The 26,435-nt window shown below is 38.6% G+C and overlaps 2 protein-coding genes across 3 annotated transcripts; one reads left to right on the top strand and one right to left on the bottom strand.

Annotated features, from left to right (window-relative positions):
* Positions 1 to 303: 303 nt before the first annotated feature.
* LOC123745214 (uncharacterized) lies at positions 304 to 4,203 on the top strand. The gene is made up of 3 exons (XM_045725523.2): positions 304 to 420; positions 1,524 to 2,148; positions 3,875 to 4,203. Exons 2-3 carry the CDS (start codon positions 1,527 to 1,529, stop codon positions 4,051 to 4,053), a joined length of 801 nt encoding a protein of 266 aa, XP_045581479.2. The 5' UTR covers positions 304 to 420; positions 1,524 to 1,526; the 3' UTR covers positions 4,054 to 4,203.
* A 130-nt stretch (positions 4,204 to 4,333) lies between these two features.
* Positions 4,334 to 26,183, bottom strand: LOC123745288 (receptor-binding cancer antigen expressed on SiSo cells). 2 transcript variants are annotated; one of them, XM_069300772.1, is made up of 5 exons: positions 26,142 to 26,183; positions 23,040 to 23,205; positions 20,124 to 20,315; positions 19,314 to 19,427; positions 4,334 to 17,664 (listed from the first exon to the last, which is right to left on the bottom strand). In XM_069300772.1, exons 2-5 carry the CDS (start codon positions 23,202 to 23,204, stop codon positions 17,458 to 17,460), a joined length of 678 nt encoding a protein of 225 aa, XP_069156873.1. In that variant the 5' UTR covers position 23,205; positions 26,142 to 26,183; the 3' UTR covers positions 4,334 to 17,457. The 2 variants fall into 2 exon arrangements, with proteins under 2 accessions (XP_069156873.1, XP_045581627.1); XM_045725671.2 differs by lacking the exon at positions 26,142 to 26,183 and adding an exon at positions 25,534 to 25,930.
* Between the last annotated feature and the right edge of the window lie 252 nt (positions 26,184 to 26,435).

Genomic DNA, 26,435 nt, shown 5'->3' on the forward strand with positions numbered 1-26,435 from the left:
AACAGGCCTAAAACCCAACACCGACGTAAGAGAAGGACCTTGAGGGGGAACTGGGAATTGAATGCGCCGCGCGCAATGATATAGTCCCGCGCAATTGATCGTTAATTATCATATCAATATTTGCGGGGACGTTACGGGACCTCTAACAGAGCGCAGAGGACTGTGCACATTTTAAGTTAATCATATTTCAATGATACGTGGAACAGACAGGCCTGACCTTAGCCACGTGGGTTTTGTTTATGTCAGCGTAGACCTCGCCCTTTGTACGGGTCTGTGTATATAGAGCGGTGAGACAAGGGAGATGTGTCAGTTAGACGGGGAAGCTTACACTAAGCACAGGTTGTAGCTGCGCTCAACAGCATACCTATTGTAGTCAATACAACTCCTGCTCTACAACTGTCTTCAACAAAATCTATCAAGGTAAATTTACATGTACAATGCACTAAACACTCAGTTTCTTATTGTTTGACCAACATATTTATTTTATGTTATTCTCCAGGTTACTCTTGAATCCAGTAAATAGTTAACGTTGAGAGGTCTTATCTAGGTGTCCCCAGGATATCTTGAGATGATTTCGGGACTTAGTGTCCCCTCGACCCGGTCCTCGACCAGGCCTCCACCCCTAGAAAGCAGCCCGTAGCAGCTGTCTAACTCCAGGTATTTACTGCTAGGTAGCATGGGTATCAGGGTGAAAGAAACATTTTGCCCATTTGTCTCTGCCTCCACCGGGGATTGAACCCGGATCCTCAGGACTACGAATCCGAAACGCTGTCCACCCAGCTGTCAGGTGCCCTTGTGTACAAGCTACAGTGCTACGGACAAACTATAGTAAATGTGGATTTTATACACAGAAATCCTCGCCACGGCCCTTGTGGATTTTAGGGTTCGTATTTCAGATTAGCTTATTTATTATGCACCACATACCCATCCTGTAGGCGGTGGTGGACCTCATACCCATCCCGTGGGCGGTGGTGAACCCCATACCCATCCCATGGGCGGTGGTGGATCCCATACCCACCCCGTGACCAGTGGTGGAACCCATACCCATCCCGTGGGCGGTGGTGGATCTCATACCCATCCTGTAGGCGGTAGTGGTATGTGGTCCCACTCACATACTATTAATTTTTCTTTATAAAATGCAGTCTTATTTCATTATACTCAAAATCTTAATGTATCAGTATGCCATGTTTTCTGATCGACACAGGAGAAAGGGTTGGTACTTAGTATCAACTTGAGAATACTGTAATATAAAAATTAAAATAGAATTAATGCCTTGATGGAAGCTGACGCTGTATTGACTGAGTTGGAAGGTATATAAGAGGAAGAATTCTGCGCTGCTTTTCACGAATATACCAGTTATTTTCAGGAGTAACCGACTTTTTTTAAGATTTAGTTTTTTCCACTACATAAAGCCTGTAGGGAATACATTATGCCAATTATATATTCGCTCCAAACTCTCATTAACCTAATGAGAGTTTGTGCTACTCTCATTTCAAATTCATTTTGCATTTTACTTGTTGCAGACAATGGCCAACGTGAGGCTTCTCCTATGTGTCTCCTATGTGTTAGGAGTCAGTCTTGGATCCCCCGCCATCTCCCCGGAAACTGTCGATAACTCTACTGCAAAGATAAACACCATTCTGAACACCTCGCAAACAGAAAGAACTTTGCTCACTTCGGAAGCTTCGGCCGATGCTCAGAACTCAACTGTGCCTGAGCCTGAGGACAGATTGGAGGACGGGTTGCCGAGCAAGTCGGCTTTACCCGACGATATAGAAGAGAATGGAACAGATCGCACATTGAGCTCGGGAGGTAACGGGTTTGGTAGATATGGATCTGCAGGAGGCCTCCAGGATGTGCCTAACGACCTCTTCCCGGGACCTTTAAGCCCTCAGGAACCCTTAGGGCCACCGGGTCACGTCGGCCCGCCAGAGCTTCTTGGTTCTTCGGGTCTTCTGGGCCCCGTAGATTATCAGAATCCACTGAACTCTCCAAGTCTTTTAGGTCCACCAAAGCCCTTGGGACTTCTGGAATCTCCAGTTCCGACCCAGAAAACCTTTATACCCGGCCAAGGCTATTCCAAGTACAATACGGGGTGTAAACACTACTGCCCTGGCTTTACTCCTGGATCCTTCTACTGCTGCAACCGTGAGTAGAATTTATCACTTATCTTTATATTTATCGACTTTGCATTCCACATCTTTCATGATATTTTCATTCCTCACTATTTATTATCCAAATTCAACAGTTGCATCGCTGATTGCCCCTTTCTACTGTTATATTTTTCAGATAGTCCCTACAATTTTACCATCACTGCTCACTATATTTAAGAAATATTACATGTTAACTCCATTCATCTTTCTCTGCTGCATTCAACATTTCTACACCTCAACCTGTAGCTTTCCCAATATGCAAAATGCATAGTAAATGTGCAGTGGTCACAAAGATAGTTGAAGGTTTGTTCAGGAGTGTGAGATAGTTTGATAAATGTGTGTTAGGTATTGATGGTGGAAAGAGAAGGAAAATCATTCTGCCCTAAACTGTGTGAAATTGTGTTTATGGAGAAGTGCTGAAAGTTGTTAATGAATTTCACTGGGGTATGTGATGCCTTTTGATAATTATATTACATTATCTGAGTTGTGGGATGAACGAAAGAGGAATTTGTAGAAGCAAAGTTGAAAATAGAATGAGTTAAGAAAGTGGCTGGTGCTGTGAAGCCTTGGTTAAGAAGAGTAAGATAGAATTATCAACAGCCCTATGTATAGGAGCACGAACACAGTGTTACATCAGTTGAGATAGACAGTCTGAGGTGTGTATGTACTCACCTAGTTGTACTCACCTAGTTGTGTCTGCAGGATCGAGCATTGACTCTTGGATCCCACCTTTCGAGCATCGGTTGTTTACAGCAATGACTCCTGTCCCATTTCCCTATCATACCTGGTTTTAAAATTATGAATAGTATTTGCTTCCACAACCTGTTCCTGAAGTATGTGTGTGTGTGTGTGTATGTGGTTTTAGAATCGATAGAATAAATACAACCAATATTATAAGAGTCTGCAAATTGTAAGTTTAAAAGGTGTCTAAATGGTTTGGTCATGTTAAACAAATGAATGATGATAGAAAGGCGAAATAATCTTTAAGTTCAGATGCAAGGAAAGTCAAGAACAGAAGCCAAAAATTAGTTTGTGTAGAATTGTAGTTTAAGTGCAAACAATTAAGGTGAAGTGGACTAGAAAAAATCTAAGTGGAAGCAGTGTACTAAGAGGAAAAGGAAACATTTTTGCAAATGACGACTTATGAGGAGCATTTGTTGAGGATAATTTGGAAGTGTGTGGTACTCCTGGTTATCGTGTGTATCATAAATAACGAGGTTTGGCGAATACCGGGAATCTTTTTTTATATAAATATATTTAACAATATTGTCTTGTATTACCCATGCATCATGTCCAAGCAAATACATCCCTATCTCATGTAAGTATGATTGAAGGGTAATGATGATGGTGATCTCCACAATTGCAAGTCTCCCTCTGCATATGTCTCAACACGTTCATAAATATGACATAATTACTGTATATACTTTCTGTAGAGATGTTGTTCAAGATACTCAAGCACGACTGCCCCAATGCCCCTTTCTCAATTGATAAAATATTTCTAAAATGAATAAACATATCTTGGCATATTTTGATACACAACACAAACTACTGTACCACTTGCATGAAGTCATTGAACTATTGATCCTGCAACTGTCATGTGGTTAATCAAATATTTGAGGCTCTTAACTGTATGGAATATTGTCAGTTAAGGTGTATACCACAAGATAGACATTCATTATTTCTCTATTTGCTAGGAAGTAAAATTATTATTATTCCTACAGAAGCCCCCTCATTAGGACGACCGGTCTGTCCACCACTGAGAGAGTCGTGTCCTGATACTTTTCGTCACAGTTCTGTACGATTCTGCATAGAGGACAGAGGATGCCAAGCCGACGAGAAGTGTTGTCTGGATGTTTGCATCCAGCGCCATGTCTGTAAATCTGCAGACTGGCTGAGGTGAATCCAGTAGTTCTCCCTAACCAACACAACACAACTAATCATTAGGTCTTAGATAATTAGGGGATAATTATAATTATCCACCTACCTTCTCTTATATATATATATACTGTATTATGTATTATATGTATTATGAAATAAAACCAAGACCATATTTGCTGCCATTTTCATAAAACCGTGCCAAAAAAAAGCACTAGTGATTCCCTGATATATATATTTTATATTTTTATACATGCTCGCATGAGAAAAAAGTATACTGTACTATTGGAAAGAGATAAGAAAAATATCTAGCAGGAATTTATTTCACTCCATACATGGACAGAATAAAATGCATATTAATGATTTTAATTCTTACATAGTTCAACCATTGTACAGAGTCCCAGCCCATAAATGAACTATCAGATTCCATAAATGAAGATTTTTCTATTTCAATCCTCCATTCCTTATCATCATGCCATTTACTTTCTAGAAATATGAAATTTAACATTTTTAGAATATGATTTTCATAAAAATGTAGAGAATAATTTGTATATCCTGAATGAAACAGCATGTTTCAAAAATAAAATAGGATTACTGTACATGTGAAATACGAAATGCACAGATGTGATATTATTGTACTAAGCATAAGCATACAGTATTATAATGGCGTGTTATCCCCAAAAATGGTATACCATACCATTATGGGGCAAAGCCCCACATTAATTAAACAATATACAATACTGTGCAGCACAGCATAAGCAATACCATACAGTATTCCACACTGAAGTGAAGATAAGCACCATGCATCATGCCATTAATAACTTGAGAGAACTTTGCCGAGGATGAAAAGTCAAATTCCTTATGATTAAATGGATTCCAACTGACATTTTTGACAATTGACAATACACAATTGACAATAGTGGGCTCAAGTCTAATTGGTGTTTGATAAGTTGATGTTTTAAATGTTTTGATAATTAAAATAACACCTACTCTAAAAGTAGATACTGAATATAACGATATCTTGTAGGTGGACAAGATACTTTGGAAAGTTTAATACTGAATAAAAAAGCCAGATTATACATTACAATACTGTAATAACAAAATGTAAGAATATAAAGTACAGTATAGTACTGTACTGTATAGTGCTCAGTACTCATATTAGCATGATCCATAATAGGTCCCAGAATGGAACTCTGACTGACTTGTTCTCACACTTGAGTCGATGTGGAAACTTATTAAATGACTGCTAGATAGTTTTATTGGTCATATGTAAAGAAGGAACAAAACTGAAGACAAGATAAAACTTAAGAAATATATATCAAACAATGATAAGAGAAATGTCTACAGTAAATATATAGAGGAAGAATGTATGGAAAATAATAATAGAAAATTGTGATATAATTATGCAAAGTATGAATAATAACAATAATAAATATTAATTAATAATTATAAAAAGGTGAACAATTAGAATGAAGCACTGTACACAGAGAATAACAAAGGGAGAACAGTAAATCATTAAGATGGAATGTTATTGAGATCATTAGAGAAGAATAAAGAAGTGAAATGTTAGACAAAACTTGTGAAACAGAATGTAGATGAAGAATTATGAGATGCTAAACAAGAAATACAATAAAGACATTATCTGATATAAAATACAGTAGTCACTTAACCCCCTAAAAAGTAAGGTAATAGATGGAACAATGTGTCAGAGATATATGGATAATGAATTTAGTTTTGAACTACTACAGTACTGTACTGTATATTTTTTCCATAGCTACCAGAAAATTCCATTACTTAATTTTAAATTACCAATGAATGCAGGTAAATCTTTCTGGGTGCTGTACTCTGCCTATCTCATCAATATTAGTAACATAATTTCGAGAGCTGGCCAATGTGAAACAAAATACCATCTGAAACACTTGAAATTTATAAACTTTACACTTTTCTTTTAAAGCATGAGTACAAAGATTGATACCTATCGGCATTGTATATGAACTTGTACTTCTGATTAATTTTTCTAATTATGAATGAAAATACTGTAATAAAAGACAAGAAGTGTGAGTGAAGTATGTTTAACTGTACAATATATGGTGTACAGGCATGGTAGTACACTACTAAAGTAGACTGTACAATACATGGTGTGCAAGCATGCTAGAACACTACTAGACTGTACAATACATAGTGTGCAAGCATGGTAGTACAGCACGAAGATAGACTGCAATGGTCAGCACTTTGTTTAGCAAAACATCATATCACACACACAGATGCAAAACAAAAATACTATGAAACGTTTATGTATTGAAAACATACAATGTAATTTCAATACCACTTTAATATTACAATACAGTATTCTAATGAGGATATTAGATACTGCCCAAGTGAAACAAAAACAAATTTTCTGCATATTTAAAAATGGTCTACTGACAAAGCACATAATTGTTTAAGTACAGGTCTACTATAACCAGTCTATTACAGGTAAATATCAGCAATCATAACAATGGTACTACTCTATGAATTTCTGTATACCAATTACACCATGTAACATCACAGTATGCAAATATTATTTCACAAAATTACATTTACTGAAACTTTGGAGACCATTCAACAACAAAATATTTTATTAAGGTGTATTAGTTGCAATTTTTGCAATATAAGCTTATATAAATAATGCATTAACTATCAGAATGTTGGTTTGCTGATTAACTGTTCGTAGAATAATCAGATCTTGGATTATATCATTCAAGCATAATATAATAGTGTCATCACCATCTCTACTCTATTTCTCTTTTCATGGAGTGTGGAATTAGTAACAGATAAGAAATATATTGCAGGAAGAAGAGCATATGAAGGAGTTAATAGTGTAATGAGTGACTGGTTTAACATCAATGTATGTGTTTACCAGGAATGTACCAGAGCTGTGCAATATCACCACGGTACTTTAATGTAAATGTGGATGAGGTCATGAGGGTGGTCAAGGTAAGATTATCAGAGAAAGATGCAAATAAAGTAAATGTGAATAAAAGTAAAATTATGGTGGTAGAGAGTGAAGGAAATTGTGAAATAGTAATTAAATGAATGTGAATGAAAAAGGGCTGTAAGTGGTTAACAAATTTAAATATCTAGCAAGTGTGATTATTTTCCTATGAATTTGTGCAATTAAAGTTGAGACTAGGGTCAGTCAGGGAAGGAAAATGATTAGTGCAATGAAATTCTTGGTTAGGAAAAACGAGATAGGAATTATGCACCAAACAAAGGCAAGGTAAGGTAATTATCAGGAGAAAGCATTAAGCCATTATGACTATATAGCATTTGGAATTAGATATGAGGATAATGGTTAAAGAAAGTATGGAGGAAAGGAATGGTGTCCAACCATTTAGACAGTCGGGGATTGAATGCTAACCTGCAAGAAGCGAGACCATTGCTCTACTCTCCAGTCCAAGTGGTTGGACAAATACAGCCAAAGTTTGCGTAAAGGAGAGGTGAAGCCAATTTATATACAGTACATGTTTGTGAAATGACATAGACAATCTGAGAAGCATTTGTGGTGTTAGAATACAATAAGGAAATGAAAATATTATAGAGATATGTTATGTACAAAAGTCAATAAACTACCAGACTGAGAAGAGATATAGTTTGAGTACAGTACATTGAATAAATGGATGATGGTTGACTGATGAAGGGTGTGTAAGCCAGTACAGCAAGTGTGTGTGTGTGTGGACACTGGCAGAGTGAAGAACAATGGGATATTGTCAGGAACAAGACTTGGTGAAAGTAGTTTGTAAGAAGGAAATAAATGTACATAATCCAGGTGTTATATATTTTGTTGCATATCATAATTATGGCACTGTCTTAAATCTTTCACAGATGCATGAAATAAATTAGCAGCCATCAAGCCTAGCAAACAAATGATGGAAAAGAAGCATTGTATTACCATCACTAATGATATTGAAATGTGTGTACGTTTTATTGAGGCACCCTATATTTATAAGTAATGTACAGGTACTGTATATGACAATTCAAGAGGAGTTCTGTTCACCTGGGTACATGAAAGAATAGGTTCCTGCAATGGATGACTGTTGGGTTGTGCAGTACAATAGTGCTTGTTTATCCATGATACTATATACTGTCTATGATCAATAATCTGAAATATATAGGACCCCACACCATTCAAGTTAGCCAAATGTTTACTTGGAAAGTCCAAATACTGAACAATTTAAATTTATTTGGGTTTTTATTCACCACAAATCTCAGTAACACAAATTTTTATTCATGTTGGGCAGTCAAAACTTTGAACTAAAATTTGTGTGGATTATCCAAAGATTCAGGAACTCGGATTACCGAGCTCTTACAGTAGTGGACTGTGAATGATACAATAAATGGACAAGTGACAATTTTAATTCATACTATACAGTATTACACATCCAATAATTCTGATCACTAGGCTGATGCCTTTCCACCTCTTGAAATTGAGAAATGGTAATTTAATGAATAATGTACGTATGTATATGTATACAAAACATACTAAATCAAAACTTCTTGTTACTAAACATGAGGTTGCTAAACATGAGTCTAATCAATAAGTTCATAGTGGTGTATATACAGCATACATAAACTACTTCTGATTTCTTACAGCATGTAAACAACCAAAATGATAACACAATCTAAGAGATCCTAGAGGAATAACAAATAACAATGTAAAGGATAGTACAGTACCACCAAAGATCATACACAAACATGAAAAACACTACAGTAAGTTCATCAATTTGTTCAAGTGCTGTCAACGAGGTTATTTAACTTTCAATCTGAGATAAATAGCAAAAAATCAGCTTTGAATGTAATGAAACACTATTTTCTGGGTGAGCCCTGGAGGCTCCCTGGAGCTATCAGGCTAATATGCAATATATTAGTCTAGGGCATTAGTCAATGGAGGCCTACCAGGAACCACAAGCCGGAACCTCGTCCCCTTAGAGAGGCAAGGGAGCAATGGCCTCTGGAAACCCCCCCTGTGGTTAGGGGTATTCCTTGTCTGCCATTGACCAGGATTAGGCACCCAGAAAGGTAGGCATAACAAAACAAACCTCACTTGGTAAGAAAATTTTAACCGAAAACCGAACAGGGTTCGGTTTTGCAGTTTGCACTCCCCCAACTCTCAAGGAAACGAGCAAACAAGCAAACGTCACACCACCACTGCCGTTCATCCGCACAGCCCTCTCCTTCCTGGGAGGGAGAAGGATGAGCCCAGGACCCACCGTGCTGGCTACTCAACCCCAGTTTGGAAGCTAAGCATGAAAAACAAAATGAAACCGCCGACCAGAGGGATGGAGGGAGGAAGGGTGCCAGGGAGCCCCCAAGGCTCACCAAGAAAATAGTGTTTCATTACATTCAATGCTGGTTTTCTGTGGGGAGCCCCTTTGACTTCCTGGAACTACATTACCCAAGATAAGTAAAAGAGGGACTTACCCTGAAGGCAGCCGCCACAGCTCCTCAACTCGAAGGTGAGACAATTGGCTACAACCTGCGACCCAAAGCCACACACGAACACCCAGGACCAGGAATGTTTACCAAATAATGGGCAGCCAGGACCCTGTTCGACCTCTAAAATCCCTGCTCCTGAATGTCAGCCCAAGACATGTTGCCGAAGACGGCAGCCAAAGCAGCAAACTTATGAACGTCATAGGCACAAGGATAGTTTGCAGGCTGGCTAAACTAATAACCCTGTGGACAACCTGGGAGACCTGAGCCCTGGAACAGGGAATGACAGAAACCGGATCAACCCAAAACGCATCGCCGGCCATGGAGGCCCAGGCGTGCAGATAACGGCAAAGAGCTGCATCAGGACACAACACATGATACACTCCTGGCCTAACCAACTAAACATCAATGACCCAAGGGCTCCTCTGAAAAGCCGCCGTCTCGTTCTTCGCCAGAAAAGAAGGAGACAGCTGCAACCGAACAATCCAACCACCAGGACCGAAAGTGCAGAAACTCCTGCACCAGAGGAAAGCATGGAGCTTGCCAACCCAACCCCCAGAGGCCAATGCCAACAGAAAGAGAGCCTTGGAAAAACAATCTTGAACCAAAGGCATCACCACAAACTGAGGAGAAGAGAGAAAAGAGAGCACCCAGTCTTACGACCAGGACGGCTCAGGTGGCGCATGAGCAGGCCAGATGTGAAACAAAGCACGAGAAAGCTTACGGAATGGGGCAGAAGAGACATACACCTCAAAAGCAAGCTGGAGCAGCTCCACCAGCATTGCACGATACGAGGCAACAGTATTCGGCATCAAATGACGATCTTGAAAAAGCCAAGAAAGAAAGGACAAGACAACCCGATCAGAAATAGAAAACAACCTACGAAGAGACAGAAAATAGCGAAAAGAATGGCAGGAAACTTCATACTGTCGCCGAGACGAAGCTCACAGGTGGGAACACCATCAATAAAGCCACCTGATCACCATACAGATAATGATAAACCCCGCTTCAAAAAGACCACATGCAAAGAGCGATGGAGTAGCCTGAACCAGCCATGTACCGGACCGGACCGATTTGCTGAAAGAAACGGAGCCTCTTTAAAACTTTGAATTAAATTAACAGGATAAAATATCAGACAAGATCTACAGTATATGCAAATCATCATATAAGCTATTTAGACTTCTAACACGACATTGATAGATCCATCCTCAACAAATCATGACATTTACAAGATACTCTCACTTCTGATGTGCCATGAAATATCTTGAACAATATTTACATGGTCTAACCGGTACTCTGCATACTACAACAGTTATCAATAAATTAAAATACACTTAATACTCTACTGATATACAATACATTTAAAAAACACAAAAATCCTGTGACAAGAAAATAGTATAACAAGCTACATACGTTCTGAACCTGTTGCTCGTAGTCACCACTACCAGGTGTGAACTACAAGCTTCATGTATCAAACTAATGGGACTACCCAAGTTATTTCTTACATGACAAAGATTGTTAGTATTTTTACACATTTTTAACAGCTCTGAACTTAAAGAGAAATTGCTTTGTGCACTGTACGAATTGCTGAAGTTACAGAATTCAGTAGAAACATATAGCTGACTGTTTTATATTTCTTTCTGATTCAAAATCTTCAGTGATATATAAAAACCTATTAGTGCATATACCCACTAATCATTATACAGGCACTACACTAATTACAATACAGTACTGTATATCCAAAAATCAATTGTTTTAAAGTCTGAATTATCTCTAGACTTCCAGGCCGTGTATATTAAAAACACTTTTAAGCTTCGAGTGCAAATATAAAATGAAACCAATGAAAATTTATATCCACAACTATTTTCATATATTACAATTTGTTTGTCATTTACAGTAACAGTTTAAAAAAATGTAACACAAAGAATGATTACTGGTAGCCATTACTTGGCTAATAGCCCTTGAAATGTGAATACCATCTTAAGATCTTCAACCCATGCCATATCATCCCAAGATGTTTTATGTACTTTACAACTTTTGAAACTCCCACTGGTACAGTACATGGTCGGAGACCGGACCACAGGAATGTTGATCCCCAGAACCACCACAAGGTAAGGAAGCCTCTAATAAACATCTGCCATCTTGGGATGTTGCTGTTGTGCTTAGGACATGGGTTTTAACAACATAGGAACACAAAATCTTCTTTTGAATACTATTTTTCTGTGCGCATACAGATAATGCCTGATGTATTCCCTTGTACAATCCAAGGGTTAATAAAATGGGAGTAAGTTAGCTTACTCCCATTGAAGAAGTGATGCATATCACTGCAGCATGGCTCTTCTGTACTCCTAGTCAGTGAGAGCAGACTGTTCTTCCATCTGACACTGCTAGTTGTGGCTCCAAATCAGTCTCTAATGTTTCTATTAACCTCACAATGCTCCAATTGTACACAGGTATTTGCAAATTTCCCATTTTAATTGTAAATTATTTGTTATTAATGCACACCTCAGTGTAGTACTTTTAAATAGCTGTGCAGTTAAGGGAGGTTAAATATCTTACAACTTCTTCTTATTTATCAAAACATCAAGCATATTAATGATGCCAAGATCATAAACTATATTCGAGCCATAATAATTTTGGAATAACGACACTAAGATCACTTAAAACAAAGATACATACAGTATTATCTATTAACCTTATTCTTAAGTCACCTAAGTTATATTACAATTAAAACTGTTATTGAAAAGACCTTCACCAGCAAAACAGCAAGGACTAAAATTAAGATTGGAAGATGCATTCAGTTTAATGTGGAGCAAAAAACAAATACCCTTAGTAATGTTTAAAACTACTGCACAATTTAAATTATTATTAATTGTATTTGAAAATGTGGTGTAGTCAGTTTAAGATGTGTTTAGTAGTTTGAATAGTTAGCAGAGGCAGTTTAGAATCCTTAGCCGTTATAGTACCAACAATCCAGAAGGGTACTAGATAGATGTGTGTCCCACACCCCAGAGCAATAGATCACCTGCTTCCAACACTCAGCATCTCTTCATAGGGAGGTTGGTAGTATGGTGGTCCAGGTGATCTGTAGTTTAGAGTTCCATTCTACACATTACACTTCAATTTGCTACATGTATGCCATTGTGAATTTCAGTAAATGTGTATAATGTATGTACTTGTGATGTGCATGTGTGTGCATGGATATACACACGTGTACTTGTGCACACATTAGACACCAGTTATTCAATGTATCAGTAGCCACAAAATTCCTTATTTATAATTAAAGAACCAACAGCATACCATTTAATTACACAAATTCACTTTTAAACACACAAATAATTATATAAAAACTCTCAAGTGTCACAATGGGTTTTCCCTTTTTTGTCTGTTTATGTACAGGTTATCTGTTTCTCTTCATATTTTACTGTCACTTAATTTTGTGCATCCCTGTAATTTAAAGACCTATAACAGTATCTAAAATAAACTCCAGATGAGCACGAATTTGTCGATTGGCCAGTGATGGGTAGTGAATATTCCAGAAAGTTTAGATGATGGTAACTCTCAACTATCTACTTGCTTTACAACCATTACTAAAATAATGCACAAGATGATTTTAAATCACATTGGTGTGAGGAAGGCCAAGTATGAATAGATAGACCAAGTCCTGACTATTTGAGTGGAAGACCATTGAAAGCATGAAGCTTTTCTATCAGTTAATCATGTATGAAAACGTAAAGGAAATTCTTATAAAATATTTCCATGCATTAGCACTACAGAAGTATTCTCGTCCTACAAAGGTTGAGTGGACAGATTCATGCAGTCAGAAATCTCCACACTCTAAATTAAAATAAACCAAATATTTTTGTCTTAACTCTCATTAATGGGTTTCCCATTGCACTATTGTACCTATTTTTGGTACATTTATTTTTGCTATTTTTTCCCATTGGTTACTGAGATAGTGTTCTACCCCCCTAGACTCCCTTTGCTTTTACTGAGTGGGGCCAAATTTTGGTACTGGCCTTTGGTAGGTGTTTGTTATTTGATAGAGTCAAGTGTGGTACTGTACTTGAGCTTGGCGGACTCCTGGTAGGTAGCTCTGAAAGATACCAAGGAAACCCACCAGGAAGAGGCATTTCATTATATTCAATGCTGGATTTTTTTTAAATAAAACCAACCCAACCCACACCTGAGTAAACAAAAAACCATACCAATTGAAAAGTGAAAGTGAATCACAGAATTTTGTTTTATGTTCAATGGGTTTCCAGGAGTATCAACTATATCTCATAATTTTGTGCCCATCTGTGAAAAACTTAAACACAATACAAGTAATATTAAAAGTGGTACTAATGATAAATACCTATGGGTAAAAGGATCCCAGAACCCAGCAGGCCCCACAAAAAGATTCAACAGAAAGGCCAACGAGGTCAAAAATATCAAAGCTAATAATGGAAAACGGCAATCTGCAAAATCAGGTACTGAATCAGATGATGAAGCTATAATGACCAAGCTAGTCACACACACAAGACAAAGACATGCCACAGAAACAAGAGATACCAGAAATCCAAACTGTCACAAACATTGGGAGGCATGCCAGAGAAACATCTCGGTGAAGCAAATATGACCCCAAGTGTGCCCTCGGCTAAAACCAAGCATGCAATTTTGTACATGCACAAAATGGTTTTTTTCATGAATAACATACAGTCTACAGACTGTCTCCACCCATGAACAGGCCTCACAAGGAAGAAGCAAATACCCATAAGCACTACCCATTAGCAAAGTGACTCAAGAGGAGTCTGCTCGTAGAGCCTGCAACACCCTCACAGCAGGTACTGTATCTTTAGTGAGGCACATATGGAAACGCAAGTTAGCTCCCCAGAGAAAAGTAATCTGGCCACAGTCAGCATGAATAATGTGGGAGGGCATAGACAAAGCCAAGCAAAACAATGGCTGAACTAATGTTCCAAGCAGTTGTTACTTATGTTGAACAGATGGCACCATGAAGAGTAGTGAGGTGGCAGGCTGGTTCAGACCCCAGGTGACCTAGATTGATATCTGGTGACAGTTGGGTGCATAATAGTTCAGGAATTTTTCCTACAGGAACAATTATTTGCCTTGTTTAAGGTGCCTAATTTCCTTTTAGCACTTGCTTAGTTTGTTGTGTCTATACTTTCTGGCAAGTTTTCCCCAAGTTTTGTTGTTGATCTCTAATCATGTCTCCCTTGCCTTGAAGACTGAGTCAGATTCTGGTACTGGCATCCATTAAACCACGGATAGGTCTCGGATGCCTGGTGTGCTGGTGAAGTGCGATGGCACTAGAGCTTTATTCGAGAAGCTGCTGGTAGCCCACTAGACAAGGGCATTTTATTACAGTACTGTACACACAACCCTTGGTTTTTACAAATGCAGTAATCTATTAGCTTTATATCTGTATCATAGCGAATGAGATTTTTCCAGTAACTTATTTTACCTTTAGAACTATCTACTGATGGCAGAGGCAAATCTTTATAACGTGGCTGCTCTTTGTTGGCCACCACATGGTAACTGCAATATTGTGCATCCTGAAATCAATGCACTTCAAACAAAATGTGCAATATTGTGCATCACAGAGTCCAATTGTTAATCACAGTACATAAATGTACTGTACTTACTATACAAGATATTTACACTCAAAGTGACCTCCATCTTCCTTGTACATTTTATATGTACATGTCTACATGTATACACAAGCACATGTTCTATGTGTTTGGGCATGTGTATGTACATGCACATGTATATGTACACACATGCAGACACACACACACAAAGGCACATAGGCCAAAACTGTCAGTACTGTAGTCTTAAAGCATCTTACGAGTGCTGGAAAGACAGGACACCACGAACATAGCTCTCATCCTGTAACTACACTTAGGTAATTACATTAATAATAATGTATATACAGTATACAATTTTTTTTTTTACAAATTAATAGTACAGTAATACCAAACTGCCTAAAAATAAAATTTCATATTTCCATTTTGAAAATAAATTTGGAAGATTTTATAAACTCTTTTTAGATAACATCTTTTCATAACTTTTGTTAAATGATTGATATTTTGTTTATAACAATACTCAAACCTCCCTAACCTCAGCCAGCACCCTGAAGTAGGGTTGAACTACACTGCAGAAGCTCAAGATATTTCAGATATTGATCAGCATGATCTCATTCTGCTCGAGAAAGAGAGACAAATAATAACACACTGCCAGGCACTATATGCAACACAAACTGTGCTAATTTGAGTTAACAGTCTTTATAATACTGTATAAACTTTACACTGAAAATTTTATAAATATGATGAAAGACATGACATAATTAACATTAGTAAACTAAAAAGTTTTATATTCACACTATAGTAGCAAAGTGACTCACAACAAATGAGAGGTGATAAGTTCATTCTTAACAATGGTAATTCTCAGACAATCTTCTATTTGATATTCTGTAACTACAGTATGTATCTACATCTCTCTCTCTTGAATTTATTTGTAAGACCCATATTGGAAATATGCTTAATTATCATACATTTCCAACTACCATGTACAAACTGATGAGAATTATAAAGTATTCTTAATTACTTGTTTATAAAGCTAACTGAAAATTCTAGTTTTTGTGTACAATCAGTTATTAGCATAATTCCCAATTAAAATACTTCAAATATTTTTTTCCATGCCACTAGTTACAGTTTACTTTAAATTTTGCAAGCTAGAACTGCACAATTTCTCTGCAGTTACAGTATTTGCAGTAATGTGTGGAATTCTGTACTTTTATTTAACTATTATTGTGTATCATTAGCCATTCACATACAAGATTTTTTGAATTGTTGAAATGTTAAAAACCTTGTAAATACTGTAGATGGCTAAGGACACACAGGAGAATTAAATAAAAGTATACAGTCCCAGCATTATTACAGATAGTTGGCATCCATCAGTCTCAGGAGACTATGGAGTTGTGCTCTGGTTATTGGTCTGGAGTGGCCCCTCCAGGGCACAAAGCCAGGGTAGGTCAATAAGGAGGAGAAGCTATTACCCACGCGTCAGGTCCCCCCTCTCCACTGTGCCGAAAGTCTCCAATGGAAAGGCAAACACCAATACAACTGGTTCCAGAGCTGTCACAGGAACTGTCAGAATGAGGTTGAAGGCAACAATGAACTGCCCTATGGGCTTCAGCTCTGGTGTGCACATTATCACACATCATTAACATACTTGATGTTTTGAACTTAATTACAGATAATGTTCAATTCGGGCTTACAAACTTCATAGTAAACTAGCCAGCGAAGTAAACAAAAATAATAAATTCATATGTACAGTATTTTGTTTGTGGTCACCCTAAAGACTGAATAATTTATTATACAAGTGCTAAAATATTAAATACTGTATTAAATAATTTAGAGATCTATTCACTGCACTATTTACTACATCTGCAATTTTGACAGGCATTGTGGGACATTCTCAATCACTGTTATGAGAGAGTGAAAACGTTAAGTGTTGGTTAACATTTGAGAGCATGGAGAAGGAACCCCCACAAAACACAAACGTTCCCACAACAGATATGAACATTTATCTTGCATTTTACCTTTGAAAATGAGATCAAGAATACAGACTTCAAAATAAACTACAGAATAAACAAGAACACTATTTAATAGGATTATTCATATACAAAACTATATTTGAAACATCCTATTATTTTCTATATAAAATTTGTATCACAACATACACTGCACATAATTACTACAGTATTTTGTAACTACCTGTACTGTAAATAAATTCTCTCCTAGCTTAATGTACTAATCTGTGCTATATCTTTTATCCAAATATTAAAATAATTAAGAGAATCACAGGTACCCAGAAAAAGTAATAAACATGAGCTTGAAATATACAAAAACAGTTTCAAATAATGACAAACAAAAAGCATGATGTATGTTCCCTATGACAGCTTAGTAGCAATCTTGGAAGCAGACAGTTTACTGGAACGTGCAGCTTCTTTCTCAGCCTTACGTCTCTGCTGTTCCTGTCGCCGCCGGTCTCTTTCAAGCTGCCTTTTTTCACGCAATACAGCATCCAAGTCTGCCTCCTCCTCTGCCTCATCCTCCCACCCACCGTCATCTTCCATCCATTCCTCAAGCTCTGACGACTTATCAAAACAAAATAAAAACACCTAAATATTTTTCTATCAAAAAACAGTCTATTAAAATAATATTTACATTCACAGTTATGAAAGCATAACTTTTGAGGTTTATAAGAACTTGCTTGCAATTTTGCAATTCCTGAAAATGTTAAAAGTAAGCCCCCACCAAAAAAAATCCAGAAAATGGACAGACATGAAACACTAATCAATATACCAGTGATGATAACATGCATCTCATGCAGAATTATACAAAATATGAAGATTTCACATATATTGGGAGATGCTGAGAGCACTCCGACGCGAATGGTCCACCTTCGGGAGCCCGTACGTCTGGCAGAGCCAACTGAAGGAGTCGCTGTTGACTGTCCATTTTGTGGACAGGGGAAGGAACTGAGACAGGCCAGCTGCCAGGATGTTGGACACTCCCTGGATATGAACCACATTGAGAGCCAAACCCTGATAATCCAGTCACTCGAAGCAACCAGCCCCAAAGAGCCAAGGCCCAAAGAGAACCCCCACAGTTCAGACTGGAGAGCAGTCCGAATGGAGATGGATCAATGATCCCCAAGTGACCCAATCCCTTCAAAGCGACAGCCAAACCACTGCGAACTCCTGTACCGTGCTGTGAGCCTGACGGAAGGATGGAGCCCACCACCCCTGGCTGGCCTGGTGAGCACTGGCCACAAAACCCCAGCCGAGAGACGAGGCATCCGTGAACACATCGAGCGAGGGTTCAGGTACGTGACAAGGCACTGAACTCCAAAAAACTTGAATAGGAAGCCGGCGATACAGCAACCGACGCAAGGGCCCCCCCCCCCCCCCCGGAGGCCAAACCTAACAATCACGAAAGAGACAGAAGGGACATCCCCAAAAGAATCAGAACAGATGCCGAAGCCAGACCCGACTCGTCAGTTAAACCAGCATGGCGAAGGTCAGACTCCCATACAGTTGCTCTAGCAACTACCGAGTGACCCGGGAACCCCCCAAAAAACAGCTGAGGGCGGGACCGCAACCGCAGCAATGCTGCCGAAGGGAGAGACATGGAAGGAAGCAGTCCGAGAGTCCCACACGAGGCTTAGCCATGTCCGAACCTGGGACAGAACCAGATTCCAAAAAAGAATTTTTCATTATACAATTATTAACAATTTCATCCTCCTGGGACGTAGCTGATGTCCACAAATAACTCTGAGGATGTCCGGCGGGGATGCATGTGGTGTCCACATGTGCCACATACGCATGTGTGAATACACTCTCTGTGAATGTATTCACAGTGCTAGAATATCCATATTTGAATCAAACATGTAAAACCCAGAAAATAATTCTTTAAATCTTCAAATGACGATGACTGCATTCCCCTAGTAACATTCAAAACGATTACTGCATTCGTAACCATGAAATGGTAGCTGGATTTTTTCATGGGTTAAGGTAAACTCCATTACATCCACACAGACCTATTATATCCATATTTGCATCATACATGTAAAACCCAGACAATAAGTATTTAAATCATAAGATGATTTCATTGGCCTAAGGATCATCAATAGACGATAATTGCCGCCTAAGGGTTAAATAACTTAAAATATTCTGGTTAGTTTATTCCCACATTATCATTTTAATGTTATATTTTATGAGAAAACAGAGGCAATGGTCCATACCTGAAGAAGTGGGTCAGCTAATGAGAAGGGTAATCTGTTTGACACTTGCTGCTCCTCCTCGGGCCTCTCAAGAATTACCACCTGTGGCTTTTTTTCTATGCTTGGGGCTAAATCCTGAAAAATTAACAGTGTTCTTTATAAATAAATAAATGTCTATGCCAACAAACATATACATACATGCATACATACAAACATTACATACATACATACATACATGTATGTTGACAGTTGAGAGGCAGGAACAAAGAGCCAAAGCTCAACCCCTGCAAGCACAACTAGGCGAGTTCATACATACATGCATATATATATATATAAAACAGCACAGCACAAAACAGCAAATTAATACTGATAGAGTTCCAGCATATGTCAGACAGCAAAAACAAATCATTTTTATAGACTGGGTTTCTTAAATAAAGAATGTGAGGAAATTTCAATTCTCACATTCCACCATCAATTAAGCTGTCTGGCATTTATCTGCGTTCGTAAGTTGTGAATAGGAAACAAATATTTTGTAATATAGTTTGAATGCACATTATTACAGTAGTGTGCAGAATTTAGAGGTGAACAAACGGTAAATTATGTTAAATATCATGCAAAAGCCATAATATAATTATCAAGATAAACTCTGTTATAGTGCTCTAATGTGATGAAATATATAAATGGGAAGTTACATAACCAAATGTTCCAAAGACCACACACTGTCCAGTATGGAACAGCCTGATCCCAACCATGTCTGGTTTTTTAAGGTTTGACTGAACAGGTAACTGAAAATTTTTTAAGTACCTACCTATAATTGAATTACAAACTCACCTCAAAATAGTTTGGTTCAGGTTCAGGTTCAGACTCGGACTCTTGCAACTTTCTCTGCTGATTGAGTCGGTACTGGTTAATTTGCTGTTGCATCATAGACTGCTGTGGTGATAATGAAGCTCTTCCACCACCATCACTCACCACAGATGATGGGACATCCCACGAGTCCCAACAACCAAGACCATCATCATTCTGCAGTGGAATTAAGCCCTATTTGTAAAATTGGAGTATGTCATCTCATTAAAATAAAATTTCTGAGCTGTACCACATGGTTGCTCTTTTATGCAATGTCCAGCTCCTTTCACTGAAAGGAATAAGTAGTCAGGATAGGTCACCATTCTGAATCAACGCAGATGGGATCCTTACGCATTTCTTGCTTGGCATACTGTGAGAATGGTTAAACTGGGGTAAAAGAAAAAAGCATTGAAAGTAATGAAACGCCATTTTCTGGGCGAGACCTGGAGACTCCCCGGAGCTATACCAGGCTAATGTGTATATATTTGACTGTAGCAACAGTCAATCGATGGAGTTGTAGCCTACCGAGAACCACGAGCCAGAACCTGGTCCCCTCAGAGAGGCACGAGGAGCAATGGTCTGTAGACAACCCCATATAAGTGGAAGCAGTCTATGTCTGCCATCTACCAGGTCAGGCACCCAGAAAAGTAGGAATCCCAAAACAAACTACAGCTATTTAAAAACTGCAAACCAAAAGCTGAACGAGCAAGCAGAACTCCCCAATCAGAAAACAAGCAAACAAGCATGACGTCCCCACAGCCGCCGAGCCGCTGTCTGTGCAGCTAAGGGGAGAAGCTCACATTTGGATCACCCTGCCAACTAGGATTCTGATGCTTGACAGGTTTCCTTGATCTTGCGTTTCTGTGGTGGAACTGGACTCAACTTTCTTTGAGTTCAGTTCTACTTCCATTGACTGTGGTATCAGGTTTCTTCTTCCTCCCAGTTGGTAGGCAATCCTTTATTATCTGTGGGAAGGGAAAGTGATGGTTGTACTGCCAGACTCAATTCTCAGGTGGAAATAGGTGGGGAAGAATCTGAATTCCATCAAAAGAGCTCAATATGCTCTTAATTTTTCTTAGTCACTCAATTTATTGCAGCTGACTTTACATTTCTCTCCAGCCTAGCCGATATGGTCATATTCCTTTCCTGCCAGGAGCTCTTCTCTCAAATTCAGGCTAAGTGGGCTCAACTGAAAAAGATAAGCACTTGCCTACCTTTCAGTCAGCTTAACAAGCTTGTGTAAATCCTTATTAATTTTAATGTTGACATCTTGCTTGCAAATGCACATGTTGGACTATTAACAGGAGATGCTTGGATCCTCTTGCTTTTGCTCTCCTTCCCTTTTCCTGCCATTCTTTTTCCTGATACAGAAGTGCAATGGGTGATAAAAGGGCAAGTCTGTCTTTTTCACAAACTGCACCTGGTATTTTGACTGAATCCTACTCCTACTTCCTCCATGGGAGGAAACTTGGAATGTTGTTGTTCAGAATCCTGAGCATGGTAGTGGCTCTGCTGTGCTTGTTGCCAGAATGTTATCCAGTGCCTGTGATACCCATGTTGTAGAGGCTGGCAGACTCCAAACATTTTTGAGAAGTTGCAGTGGGTTCTGCCTTCTTGTCCACCCTTTGACAGGGACTACAAATTCTTGAACTTCTCAAGTGGTGTCGCGGGATCTCTCCAGGGGTGTGGTCTCTTTCTTTTCACATGATCGTACTGGGCAATCACTTGCTATGCACCCACAAACACAGCTAGGAGGGGGGCTGATTAGGATGATTTTATGGGTACAATTCCTTTTCTTGTCTCTCACCAAATGGGATTCTTTCAAGAAAAGAATGATCTTTGGACTTCTTTGAGTTTATGACTAAATCCCTTTTGCCAGCCTTCTAGACGACCACTGCATCTGTGGTTATACTTAGAGATATCACTCACTGAGAGATAACAATATCACTTCATAAAAAGACACTCAGGCAGAGCCACTCCTGGGCTTTGGTTTGGTTATCTCTTCTTTTTCCCTACCTGAAACTTGTTAAAGCATTTTTAACACTTTCGTTGCCCCGGCAGGTGATGCGCCATGCACCTGAAGGTAGCTCGAGCGGTGTGCACTAACTCTCCACCACCCACAAATGTGTATACAGTACTCTTTTTATCTTTTTGACCTCAACTTTTGTGCTACATCATTCAATTTGTTATCAAATTGTTCCCAATAGAATGCTATAAAGGGATATTTGCATATAAGAACTTATGTCTCACTTTTCTATACTTTCAATGAAAACTCAATAACTTTTCCCTCATACGTCTTTCTTTCAATGCTTTCATCATGGATTGGCTCTGTTCTTGATCAGTATCCATCTGCAAGTCAATTTGCAGTATTTATAAAGCTGGAGCTGCTTTTGATTTGTATTTTCGTTCTTCCCAGGTGCTAATTAACCGTATCAAAATAAAAAATACTGTTTTTGGAACAATTTATTTTTGGTACACCACGGGAATGTCATTATAAGAGGTGTGCAGAGTGGGGGATAACTAATGGTATTCCAGTAGGTGAGCATCCTCTTCTCTTTCACTGCTTCTGGATTTATCCTTTCTCATTGTAATAAGTTTTTGTGCTTTTTAGATTAAGTCCTTGTTCTTAGTGCACTTTTGATTTGCTTAGCATTAGTCCATATTTTTTGTCTTGTAGTTGCACTGTGACAATTGCACTTTAAAAATCCTTTCAAGTGTCACTGTACAGTACTGTATATAAATACAGCTTCTGCGTACCAGAGAGAGAAAAAATAATTTCAAATTAAAATATACTGTACTTCCATATTAGACTAAACTCGTACAGTATTAGTAGTTTCATCTCATCAATATCTAATATAAATCTCCTTATCACAAGACAAGTTAGTATATGCAATAACTTACCTGTGTGGGTGGGACAGCATGTGTACTGTCCTCGACCGAGATTGCAATGGGAAGATGAGTCTCTGAATGTCGTCTTCTACGAAAGCAACAAAAGCACCGCCTGACCAGGCCCAAAAGCAGAAGTAGCAATGACTTCACTTTTCTCACAGCGACCATAACAATCATCCTGCAAAAGTGTTGTAATACAACATTAACATTGTGGTGGTCTGGCATTTCCACCTGTTCTGAGTGCAAACATTCTGAGCTCCTTGCACTACTCATGGGCCACTCAGCGATGGCAAATTTTTTACTACTGTATCATTTCACATTTTCTCAGTTATTTTTATGGTTTACCTATAAATTTAGTGTCAAAATGCTTGCAAATAAATTGTCCAGAGAACAGATGCAAAAACAAAAGTGTATTTATAATACTTTAAGCTACTCTCCACAAGGTCATAAATGCAAGTATTTAGAGCTTGGGGGATCCTGCTCAACAATGCATGAAAAACGTTTACAACCATTTCATGCTTTCTTACTTATTTATTTTTAATTCATTGTGTCGGGGGACAGGAAGCCAGAGTATATTCATGCACATCTGGCTTTTGTCGATGTCCCCCCCCCACCCTCTGAAGGCCAAATTACTGACTCCGACCAGGATGCAACCCCACAACAAGCTGATTAATTCATGAGTACCTACTCACTGCTAGGTGAACAGAGCCATTAGGTGAAAGGAAACATGCCCAACCATTTCTGTTCTACCTGAGATTTGAACCCAGATGTCTCGATCGTGTGTCGAGAACAAACCCGACTGTAATACCCGGGCCCATAATATGTTGGGTTATAACAATAAATTTTGTGTCAAAATGTTTGTAAATGAATACTCTAAGAGAACAGATGCAAAAAAGGAGTATTTATACCAGATTATGTGCAACAGGGATGAATATACAAATGTTTTTGAATGGGATGATACATTCATCATCGGAACATTTTATTGTTAGAGGGCAAATACAGACCAAAAAGTGTATTTTACCAGGAATTAATAAAATGTCAATGCAAAATGACTGTTCTAGCTTTTCATTTAAACTTGTGACACATATTGTATACTAATTTTAATAATAAATAATTTAATTATGAAGAAACTACTGTACAAAGAGTGTGATATGACCATTTACATCAGGTATCATTTCAAATCAATCGGAGTTCAGATTGTACTGCATCAAAAAAGTGTATTCATATTTATTTTATTTATTTATATACAGAAGAATAAGATACAATGCATTGTAGTAATACAGATTTTTGTGATTATATGTACATTCTTGCAAAGCTAATAACATGTATAGTGTTTTGAACAAGTCTTAAAGCTAACACAAAATTTGCAGAGAATTTTAAGTTACATGGTGAACTATCAGACTTAAACAAAGAAATAAAACTAGTGAGAAATTTGAGTACTATTAGAGTTAACATCATTACTGTATTAACATTAACTGAGCAAGTTAATGGTAACGAGTTAATGGTAATGAGAAGTTATACTGATGGAGTTGTATTTCTAGACAGTAATAAATGTTTAAATTTTCGTAATACAATTCCTAAATACTTTGGTTGTTCTTTTATCTTTGTTTACATATTTTTACTAAAAGAGCAATATCTTTTCTGTGAGGGAGCCTCGTCAGCTCCCTACACCGGTTCTGTGTCGGTGGATGCACTGTGGGTTGATCTGGTTTCCATGGTTCTTTGTTCCAGGGTGCAAGTCTCTTAGGTTGTCTGCAGTGTCATTAAGTCTAGCCAGCCTGCAGTCTACCCTCATGCCCATGATGTGCGAAAGTATGCCGCTCTGTTGACTATGTTCATGAACATGCCTTGGTATGATATTCGGGCGTAGGGGTTTTGGAGGTCTAACAGGGTCCTTGGCTGTCTGGTATTTGGCAAACGTCCCTGGTCCTCTGCAGCCTTTTGTTGCTTTGGGGAGGTTGTTGCAGCTGATGGTCTCTTCTGTGAGTTGATGTGTGTGGTGCTGCGGCCTCTCTGGTAAGTCCCTGCTTTTCTTTCTTTGTTGGCACAGTAGTTACCTTCAGGGAGCCGATGGGCTTCCCACAGAAAATCAACATAAATTTTGTGTCAAAATGTTTGTTAATGAATACTCTAGAGAACAGATGCAAAAGAAGGAGTACTTGATATGATGAGCAAATGCTTATATGAACACGGTTTTACACTGTCAGGGGAAGGATGTCTGTCAAGCTTATCGAGCTTTCTCTATGCCAATGACTGCCCGTTCTCAAGATGCAACCCACAACAGTTGCTTAACTTCTAGATATAATAAACAGTGCCCAAATGTCTCATCCAGCCTGGGAATCAAACCGAGCCGCAAGCAGCTGTGAGCCGACTCCCTTGACCACCCCTCTTGGAAAACACAGATTCTTCCTCCTGTAAAGGTTTCACAGATGAATGTAGCTTTGGCACCTACATACAGAGATCTATAAAGGGGATTACAGAGTGTAGGTCACACACACACACATACCTTTGATCTTGTCAGGATAAAAACAACAGACGCATCCAAATGTGTGTGGTGGAGGATGTGGTTAGAGTTGTACTAGTGGAGGCAATCTTGGGGGCATTAGTGAACGTTATGGTTGTGAAGGAAACTGTGGTTAGAGTTGGGTTGGAGGTTGTGGAGCAGGAGGTGGAGTTGTAGTGCAAGTTGGGCTATGGTGGAGCCCGAGGTCTGGGTTGTGGGTTGGGCTGTGGTGGATGCTGTGGTGTGAGTTGTGGCTGGGGATGTGGTACAGGCTGTGGTTTGGGGGCTGTGGCAAGGGTTGTGGTTGAGGTTGTGGTGGAGGCTGTAGACGTAAACAACACCCCACTCGTCCGGTTCCTTTCCTTTGACTTGATCTTCGTCTCCGTTTTAAGGGAAGCAAGCTGACCTACTTTTCCTACATTATTAATTATTTCAAACTCGTTCTTTTCCTATATGTCAGTATAAGGAATTCATCAGTAATTCAACACAGCACGATAATTTTGTAGCTATTAGGATGTGGACTAAAATACAAATGATGGCGCTTCACCTATTCACGTTGCGTATCTGATTCATTATTGCTTATAGAAAACAAGTTTGGCATTCAAATATACCCCCAATATGTGTGGTGTGAGGAAACCTCAGGCGTGTGGCTGTGTGTGACTGGCTTTCGGGATGAGGCATTGCCGGTCGCCAGTGTTTCACTTAACTATCACCCGCCAGCTTTGTAAATTGGACAATTCTTTATATATCTTATATTAATAAGCTTAGGTAAAAATCACTGTGCTCCGCCCGAATTCTATATAAGAGATTACAGAATGTAATAATAATAATTCCCTTTGTCTAAGTGAACAGAAGCATGGAGACCTCATCTTCAAAAAGACATTGCTTCTTTGGAGAAAGTTCAA

The sequence above is a fragment of the Procambarus clarkii genome, chromosome 44 (genome assembly GCF_040958095.1).
Source record: "Procambarus clarkii isolate CNS0578487 chromosome 44, FALCON_Pclarkii_2.0, whole genome shotgun sequence".
NCBI classification, from domain to species: Eukaryota; Metazoa; Arthropoda; class Malacostraca; order Decapoda; family Cambaridae; genus Procambarus; species Procambarus clarkii.

What these genes read in the sequence shown, in the direction of transcription:
- LOC123745214 (XM_045725523.2), top strand. Translation starts at nt 1,527, where the DNA reads ATGGCCAACGTGAGGCTTCTCCTATGTGTCTCCTATGTGTTAGGAGTC. An exon ending in ATCCTTCTACTGCTGCAACC is followed by an intron (nt 2,149 to 3,874) that starts GTGAGTAGAATT and finishes TTATTCCTACAG; the next exon opens with AAGCCCCCTCATTAGGACGA.
- LOC123745288 (XM_069300772.1), bottom strand. Translation starts at nt 23,204, where the DNA reads ATGATTGTTATGGTCGCTGTGAGAAAAGTGAAGTCATTGCTACTTCTG. An exon ending in ATGCTGTCCCACCCACACAG is followed by an intron (nt 20,316 to 23,039) that starts GTAAGTTATTGC and finishes ATTCCACTGCAG; the next exon opens with AATGATGATGGTCTTGGTTG. An exon ending in TAGCTGACCCACTTCTTCAG is followed by an intron (nt 17,665 to 19,313) that starts GTATGGACCATT and finishes TGTTTTGATAAG; the next exon opens with TCGTCAGAGCTTGAGGAATG.